Source organism: Mytilus edulis, chromosome 9 (assembly GCF_963676685.1).
Source record: "Mytilus edulis chromosome 9, xbMytEdul2.2, whole genome shotgun sequence".
NCBI classification, from domain to species: Eukaryota; Metazoa; Mollusca; class Bivalvia; order Mytilida; family Mytilidae; genus Mytilus; species Mytilus edulis.
Genome location: NC_092352.1, coordinates 77,212,170 through 77,222,384, shown reverse-complemented (window position 1 = coordinate 77,222,384; position 10,215 = coordinate 77,212,170). Strand labels below are relative to the sequence as shown.

Genomic DNA, 10,215 nt, shown 5'->3' with positions numbered 1-10,215 from the left:
CCTTTCACGTAAAAATCCGGAAATCGTAATATGCAGGTTAGAAGAGGGAAACCAAATTGGTAAGGAGAGTCAACAAACGTAAACATCGCTCCGTCATAAAATCGTGCACAGAAGACTAAGATTAAGATATATGAATGCATTGATTCAAGAATTGGATTAACATTACTTTTCACCAGTCACTTGTTTCATATGACTTTAAGATTAATGAACGATTGTCCATTTTTCATGTATACAATTTCAAAAACTCAGAGGGGGTAAAAGAGAAGCAAAAATTGTCAACGAAAATAATTTGGCGTTCAATACTTCTGATTAGTTTAGTTTAGTTTAAACATATATATTTATAGTGGATTTGGAAACAAGTTTTGCAACTTATATTAATCCCTTTCCATTTTGCGGGTGCGACTGCTGCCTTGTAGCGGCATTAGCCTGCTCTTTTTCGAAATCTAAGGGTGTCTGTTACGTGCAAGAGATATGACTCTCTCTGAACACGGATCAGACATTTATCGTTCCCTTCCAACGGATTATCATCTTTTCCTCAGTACCATACTCACAAATGGTGTCAAGCGAGAGTCAAAAATTCAGTCCCTGAAATTTTCATCCCTGACCGGGAATCGAACCAGGAACCTTGGTGTTAAATTAGCTGTTTTGCGGAAACTACATTTCCTTGATCTATCAAATCTCGGGCTTTAACCATTAACTCCTCACACGTTTTGATATTGAAAGAAAAATCGATAATGAACTAGGCCTATGAGAGAAAGAAAAACACTATTTGATAGATATCGGCAAAAACCATGAATTACTTTTCCGTAGAGTTTGACAGTTAAGCAAACGTGTGATCAAATGGCTTACATGTCACTTACAAGAAATATCTTATGTTTTCCTACCTAAAGTCAGGATTGCTTTATCCGTACTTAGCACAACATTTTGGAACTTTTGGTTCGAATGCTCTACAACCATATTTGATTTTAATTTCTAATCGTTTTGATGTGTGCCCTAATGATGAATATTTTGTAATAAGATAGAATGTGGGTCTGGCTAGCGGTCCGCGAAACATCGTTAAATTTTACGAGTGTTTCACAAAGGTGATCGCAAACGTAACGTAAACATTACTCAAACATTACGTAAACTTTCAATTACAAAGAAAAATAGGTTATTTCTTTGCCAGCCGCGTTCATATCTGATAAAAGAATACTTCTTTTAAGACTATGAAGAAAATTCATATCATCGTAGTTTGAAATTTGTATCAGTCGTTTATTCGTGTATGGTGAATAGGTTCTGTACGGTTAGCATATGTCCCGTCTAGTTTTGAGATATGTTTTTTTCTTTGGTTCTATTAGAAATACAAGCTGATGTTTTTTTTCGTTTTTTTCTAAGTGCGGTATGTTGAAGAATGATGATGTCATATAAAAAATACAAATTCAATGGGACTTCTTGAATCCAAATCATGATGAATTTCTAAATTGTTGACACAAAATTTTAAGTACCTTCAAATGTTAATAGTGAACTGGAATAACATTCGTTAAGCATTGTGCTAGTTTCAATAATGCGTTTCAAGGCTTTTATTAAAGAGGAGTATACTGTAGAAATGGTTCTGGCAAGACAACATTAAGCCTTGAAAATGAATAAGATATTCATATTTTCATTTCATTTTCATCACTTGGCGTCCGTCGTCTGTCGTCTGTCGTCCGTCGTCGTCCGTTAACTTTTACAAAAATCTTCTCATCTGAAACTACTAGGCCGCATTCAACCAAACTTGGCCACAATCATCACTAAGATATCTTGTTAAAAAATGTGTCTGATGACCCTGTCTGCCAACCAACATTGCAGAAATGTCTAAAAATAAAACTTAAGGAAAAGGCAATTTTTGACATATATCTCTGAAACTAAAGCACAAGTATAACTGTTGCAATATTTCATGCATCAATTGTAATTAAAAACATTAGGTGAGCGATACAGGCACCTAGAAGCATCTAGTTTGTAATGCTATTCTTTTGCTACTGTATCATCCACAAATATGGTCCTCAGAAAATAAAAACAGGAGGCTCTAAAGAGTTTTTGTCGCTCACATATTATTGAATATGGATTTTATACACCTTCTACGGTCCATAGGGAGTCAGACGTGAACCGTATAACACATTTAACGCACGTGAGATTTCCCTGGAGCATTTTGTAGAAAAAAATAAACATTGAAATACATGTACAACAAGATCAATTAATGACATAATCATTGATAGTAAACTTGACGTTATGAACCCCATATGAAATTTACTTACCCCCGACTTATCCATTGGAGTCACCACGTGACGGCGTTAAACTGGTCACAACATCACTAATTTACCCGGGGTACGATAAATTAATTAGTTATTCTGAATATATATGTAATATTCGCAACTGGACATTAAGGAAATTACAGCAAATCGGTCAATAAAGTAAAAAGGTTATAAGGTCTTTTAATTTTAATGATTCATGATAAAATATTTGTTACAGTAGCACTTTTTTTTGGTATATAGAATATAATTTCTTTTGGAAACGAACTGTTAGTAAAAAAGTGTTGGCTTACAGAATAATATTTATTAGTTAAGAGACGTTTTTATGATATGAAAATGACACGCTGTAATGTTAAAACAAAACTATTCATGTAACTTTTTTTATAATTATTTTTTAATACTTTATTTGCAAAAAAAACCAAAATATTGGTTATTTAGTATTACTTGTTGATATGTTTAAAATAGTTTAGTTCCTTTTTTGTTTGAAATCTATCCTTTTTTCTTTTGTAAATTTTCTTAACCATGTTTATATTCACAAATACACGTACTAGTATAATACCCCGTTTGTACTGAATCGATGCAGGAAGAACAAAAACATATGTTATTATCAAGTTATAAAGTAAACAAAGAAAATGTAAATAAATCGTAAGAAGTGGGTCGAAATGAAATAATACATTTGTAAATCTATATTGGGAACTTGAAAATGCAACATATCAAATGTGTTGTAGTCGGTGACGGGTGAGTAAAACAAAGCTTTTTTCTACATTTAATTTGATTGTATGAATATCAAAAATGAAACAGATAACAACATATATCACTAGCATAGAATTAATATTTGTTCTTCATGATTTGTTTACAGTTTTTCATTTATATTTGGAAGAGTTTTTGTGTTAATATTTTTAGTATATAATTGCGGTCTTACAACTATTTCCTTCTATATTAATGGCTTATACAAATGTGAAAGAGAATTCGGACGCAAGTTAGACACTCCCTAGATATACCCAATATGTGTTATCAAATTTTCAAGAAACACAAGAGTTAACAAAATTGTGAAAGTTTAAAAAATATTTACAACATTATTAAAATTCAGAGGAAACAATAATTAAACTATTACAAATTCTGTTACAACATTACTAGTTTACAAATGTATCACTGGGGTCCATGTAAAACAGATCTATATATAGAAGACATGTTGATGTTATTATACGGTTAATATGGAAGACATGACATTTTCTTGTTATTTGAACATTTATCTATTAGAACCAAAATAATAAATTACTTGCTACGTTCTTTTTCAATTTTCATTTGCAGAATATAAAGAATTGTTGTTCGTTAGAATAAAATAAAAAACGTCCCGATAGTGGATGCATTTCTGGTATTTTGGACGTTTTGGTGTATAATTTTGGAAAATTTACTCAAAATACTGTAACAGTGTATTTCGAAATGGTCGATTTCCAGATCAGAAAAAATATTTGAAAGAATACAAAAATATGACCTACCATTTATCCACACCCACTTCTCCGTAGATTGCCATACAATATTTTCTTTTTATTTTACAGAAATGTTGGGAAAACGTGCTTATTGATGTGCTTTTCTACGAATACCTTTAATGAAGATTATGTTCCTACTATGTAAGCCATTTTTATTTGAAGCATTACCGATTTAACATGTATTTGTAGGCAAAGGCCCGCTAATTTGGTTTCGAACTATTGTAATTGCCTGAGCCTATCAATTTTCTTATAATAAAATTATTCCTTCGTCTTCAGCTACAAAATAACTGAAATGCCGCATTTGTTTGTTCATCTGATAGATTAACAGTAAAGAGAGATCACAGGGTTCTAACGAAATAATTGTTTTACTTATAAAATCGGTTTTGTCTTTAGAATGATCAGTCCTAATTTTTCACCGAATACACCGATCTTTGGCCATGTTTTTTTTTAAAAGAAGTAACCCGTCTCATTTATCCCCTCTTGAACGTGTCCTCCTAATTCCAATTTACAACAATAAATTACTTATTGTGACCTAAACTGTTTTTTTTTATAATCTTCAAAAGGGAAGGTGATTTCCGTGTTGTATTTTGTAGTAGATTTTATCTTTTATAACTTATATGTAAGAAAGTTCACTTCCTGTTACTTATTAATCTGTAAATATCTCGGAAGTCTGTTGATCTTTTAAAATTACAAATCACAAGTACATTTTAACAGATATGTTTCTCTCAATGTTCTTATATTGGATGATAACATAATTTATAGCTTAAATTGTTATAATGTTATCGAAAACATCTACACTTTATATGTGTTCAATTTTCAAAATTGACCTGCATATGGAAAGTACAAAGCCAGATATTTAGAAGTCGACGATGTTTAGGTAATAAAACACGCGAAAAGCTCTAACTTTACAATCAAATAGTTCCTAAAAATAATAGCCGAATCCATCTAACCTAATATTGTAAAATCATATTGGAACTGATACATATTGCTTTGGGATACCATAATGCATATTTTGTTAATAGTGAATTAAAGGTTAAAATCTGCTACACAGAGGAACAAATGATCCGTATGCTGGAGTTTTTTTATTGACAACATTTTTGTTGAATTTGGAGGTATACTTCAACAAACTGATAGCGTTCATATGGGAACGAACTGTGCACCTCTCCTTGTTCACCTGTTTATACATGTATTTTCATATAAGTCTGAGTTCTCTCAGACACTTGTCAAAAAACAAGAAGATCAAAGCAGTCATGTCATTTAATTTGACATTCAGATAAATTGATTGTGTTCTTTCCATTAACAATCCAAAATTTTGTTATTGGGTTCCATTTATATATCATATCACACAGAACTAGAAATTTGAGAAAAAACAGAAACGGCTTCTTTCGCCTCATTTTTATACTTATAACACGAATTTGACATCTACGAGCATCTCATTACCAGCATTTATTACAAATGAGACAATTTCAATTTTGAATTGTTCAATTCCCACTTTAGTAGCAATATACCAACTTTACCTACATATGGGATATACATTTCCCCATTGGTTTTACGATTTGATTAGGAACTTTCAGTTTAAATCTTCCTCGGAGTTTCGGCGTTCAGTATTTTTTATTTTACTTTTTATTTGAGAACACTAAACATACGTTGTTTACCCATCACATTAAATTAAAACCTTATACACACATATACCAAATTTATCACATATATTAAATCCTTATCTACTGGTATAAGGATACGTTTCGAAGAAAATTCGATTAAGAAATTATTAACTATTAGAAGTTTTGATTTAAAGTAATAGGCATTATGTTCATAGATGATTAAGAATGATTTTTATTAGAATTTAATAAATTTTACCCTGTAAAAATTGAAAAATACTCTAGTATACAACATATGTTCCCAAATTGTTAGCAAACATTACCGCTAGAGAAATTATTACACTAACATTAGATAATATTAACTCAATATCAAAATCTCACTACGTATTAAGGAGTTTATTTCACACTGGCACTTTTCAAGTTTTATTGAGTTGAGTCCACAACAAGTACAACTTTCAATGCTTCTATTTAAAAACCTGTCACGCTTGCACAATTACGTAAACTATCAAACAATAAAAGACTTTCTTTGAGTTGTAACAGGAATTCTATGAGCACTAATCAAAATGGTATAATTAGCGACTTTTGAAAAGCATACACATTTCAAAACTTTATTTTTTTTTAAGGTAAACAAATACGTCAATAGATAGGGGAATTTTCGTTTTGAATTTTTCTCGGAGATCAGTTTTTTTGTTATTTTGCTTTTTACTTTACTTTTGTTAAATAGACATTTAAGTATTTTCGTTTAAATTGTTTAACATGTGTCATGTGTCGACTTTTTATAGCGAGCTTTGCGGTTTAGATTCTAATTGTAACGAACGCCGAACACTAACACATAGTTTCTAACTGTCTACTTCAGTCATTTGTTTTCTGGGAAAACAAGTTGTCTCATTAGCAACCAAACTAAAACTTTATATATATCTTCATTTTAGATTTGATAATTACAAAACTACTATAATAGTGAATGACACTTACGTAGAGTTAGGATTATGGGACACAGCAGGGCAAGAAGATTATGATAGATTCCGTCCATTATCATATCCACTTACGGTGAGTTTTCGGGACTTATCTACATTTACCTTTCATAGTTGAATGGGTATACGAATTAAAAAAAGTTTAATCGCAGGTTTTATAATTGTTGGTGTCATTAAGATATGATTTAAAAAGATACAAAGATGCGGTTAGATTGCCAATGACACAGCTATTAACAAGAGTTCAAATGATGATAAAAGCAACTAGTTTTCTCTCTAAAGTTTAGAACCCACAATTGGTATAAACGACAAAAATACCCAATTGGGTAAACACATTCTCCAGTCAAAGAAAGACAACCAATTGTGATTAACAAAAATGAAAATCATTGCATTCCAAAAAAAACTTTATAGTAAATAAAGGCAATTAAAATACAAACTACCCCCAAAATTGAAACATTGTTCTGTGCAAGGATATGCAGATCGTCCTAGCAAATCTCTACATAATGCCCAAAACAAACATATCGAGTAGTACGACAACAATGAAACACACACGCATCAAGAAGAACGATAAACATGACACACTCCTCGAATAGTACGACAAACATGATACATCTGTGGTCATATGTGAAAGTGATGTAAAAAAAACTGTCAGGCGCCTGTAAAACTTTAAAAGGGATGCAAATAACTCAGGACATATTTATAGGCCCTTTAATTGTTAGAAACCCCTTCTTAACCTCATCTTTGTCAATCAATATTAAATCTGAACTGTTTGATACTAACAAGTTTTTGATTTTTCAATTACTTTTTTTCTTTTTCAAATTGTCTGTTTTTAGTAATTGAAGGTCTTTGGATGACACCAACAAAAAAATAAGCTGACGACACTTGAACATTATATGTATATGGTGCACATAAATTAAGACAGAAACACACACAAAAACTACACATCAAGTAAAAAAGCGTCATGGTTTTAAAATATATTATTTAGGTAAGCAATTTTTCAAAACCTAAATCGATCCACAATATCAAAATAAGAAGAGAAAGAACTTGAAACAATTGCATAAACTCCACTCGGATGATTCTTGTATCGGAGGGATAATTATCTCTGATATGCAAAACGTTGATATGTACAATAACAGCTTAAATTACAAAGATGTATCGTAAATATTCACTGTTTGATCTTTAGAAATCCTCAACAATTTCATCTATTAAAAACTAATTTAATTTCAGGATGTGTTTCTTGTATGTTTTTCACTTGTTCATCGACCAAGTTTCGAAAATGTAAATCAAAGAGTAAGTTATTTTATGTAATATTATCCGACTCCTCTCAGCAAAGCCGTGTGCATTTTGACATGTGTACAAAACGATAAACACAATCAGACGCAACAGATACCAAAGAGGCATTCATAATTTTTAAAAATAACTGACTATACCATGGGACAAAAACTATTACAAGACAACCATCAATTTGAAAACACCACATATAAAACTTATCCGAATCAGCAACACGATACTCATCATAACTGGAAGTCATTGCAGGTGCTCTGAAATGGGTAAACTGATTCTGCTCCAAATGTGCCACTTGTCGTGTTGTTTATGTATACAATCCCGTGGATCAGTATTTTTCAGTAGGTCACATTCGAAAAAAGAGTACAGAATTGTGGTTACGACAATCATGATATACTCGTCGTCATATGTAAAACAGAAATTTAACAACAATCAATGCAACCAACTAATGTTTCGTCTGCAAAATTTTGAAAGGGCTGATTAAAATAAATTTCAATTTACCACGAACAAGTTGGAATCAACTTTTCTTTTTGTTCCCAGTATATTAACGGAGAACTTACAAAAAATGTGTTTTGATATCAAGTCATTATTGCAGCACTGATTTTGGAGAGGATGAAATATCATTGAGGGAATAGGCCACGTAATTGTATATAAACAATACTAGACAATTAAGTTATTAATTAAAACAATATGGTACATCCTATGCGCCGTTCTGCATTCCCCTTCACCAGAAGCGCCTAAACTGAAAGAAAGTCAATGAAAGCTATGGATGTATAAAGTAAAATAATAACAAAACCGAACTCCACGAAAATGCAAAAGTCCAAAATCAAATGGCAAAATCAAAAGATCAATACATCAATCGAAAGGAGAATAACTGTCATAAAATATATTCATCTTTCATGCATGTCATTGCTTAAAATGGGATATAATGACATCACAGTTACTACTTGTAAACAGAATTCAGTCTTAAACGGTCATTTCGATCTGATTATCATCATGAAAATCTGAAGCTACAAACATTTAGTCTTTGTAAGAATTTTAATATGTTTTCAGATATTTTTTCCTGATAGAAATTATGTTTAGTTTAGACAGTTTGTATGCAGTCAATTTAGTATTGTTCAGTAGCATTTTAGATAACTTGGGTGTTCTTTCGTACAGATAAATTACAACTTCTAAACAATCAGAAGATACTGAACATTTGTTTGAACAATACTGAATTAACAACAGTTGACCTGACTGAAAAACTCGGCCTTTCTTACCATTCAATTATCAAGTATTTTAGAGCTTCTAAAACGAAATGATATTTTTAGTTAAAACTTGATTCACATGTGTATTTTCAGACGTTAAACACAGATAAGAAACATCCTGAAGGTTTTGACTTCAGTTAGGAATAACAAAAAAGTGTTTACGATAGAAGTTTTCTTTTTGGTGCAGTCAGTTAAATCAGATTTCCCTCTCGAAAGATATAATGTCTGCTAATCAAGGTCGAGATTACAACCTAATATCATATGAATTTGTATTCTATTTAATTTATTTTCCAAATAACAGATCATTTCCTACAGTCAAACAAAAGGTGAAAAATGTATTAAGTTACATTGTCGTTTGATAGATATTTTTTTCCATTTACAGTGGATTCCTGAAGTCAGACACCACTGTCCAAGCACACCTATTGTGTTAGTTGGCACAAAAGTGGACATGCGACAAGACGAATGTCCAAGAAAATCAAAACATATTGACAAAAATAGCAACCTGGTGTCATTTAGTGAAGGACAATCTTTAGCAAATAAAGTACAAGCCGTAAAATATTTAGAATGTTCAGCAAAGACTCAGGAAGGACTTCAAATGGTGTTTGAGGAGGCTGTAAAGGCTGTGTTATTTCCTGCTACTCATAAACCAAAACACAGACCATGCATTTTATTGTGAAAATTGCTCGGAATAATATGTATCATATATTAGTTTTAAATGAATACAGCGTTTAGAAATATCAATGCAGTGTCATATCTCGACTAAATATGCATAACTATTCTTTCAACTGATTTTTTTGCAGCTGTTTCTTTTCACTAAACGTTACTTAACGATAATCAAAGATAAATTAGTATCGAGATAATCTATGTTATCTACCTGTAGATCGATATATCGACTTATTGTTTTAACAAAGAAAAGTTGTTTTTGACATACGCTTTTTTATGCCCCATTTATTGGCATTACATGTTCTGGTCTGTGCGTCCGTTCGTCCCGCTTCAGGTTAAATATTTTGGTCGAGGTAGTTTTTGATGAAATTGAAGTCCAATCAACTTGAAACTGAGTAAACATGTTTCCTATGATATAATATTTCTATTTTTAATGCCAAATTAGAAATGTTATCCAAAATTTTAATCAAAGATAACTTAATATCGAGATAATCTATGTTCGTCGGGGTGTTTTTTAGCTTTAGATTTTGCCAATTTATGAAGGACTTTCGGTTTTGAGTTTTCATTCGAGTTCAGTATTTAAAGTATAACATTTGAGTACACAAAAATTTATGTTCAATATAAACGACAAATACAGGTAAGATGGGTCTGCTGTGCGATTTGGACAAAAAGAGTTTTTACCATGTTGTTTCAATTTT

At 31.3% G+C, this 10,215-nt stretch overlaps 1 protein-coding gene across 1 annotated transcript; it reads left to right on the top strand.

Annotated features, from left to right (window-relative positions):
* The first annotated feature begins 2,785 nt into the window (after window positions 1-2,785).
* LOC139489095 (ras-related C3 botulinum toxin substrate 2-like) lies at window positions 2,786-9,595 on the top strand. The gene is made up of 5 exons (XM_071275218.1): window positions 2,786-3,005; window positions 3,827-3,898; window positions 6,285-6,402; window positions 7,551-7,613; window positions 9,237-9,595. The coding sequence occupies exons 1-5, from the start codon at window positions 2,971-2,973 to the stop codon at window positions 9,528-9,530; spliced, it is 582 nt and encodes a 193-aa protein (XP_071131319.1). The 5' UTR covers window positions 2,786-2,970; the 3' UTR covers window positions 9,531-9,595.
* Window positions 9,596-10,215: the final 620 nt, after the last annotated feature.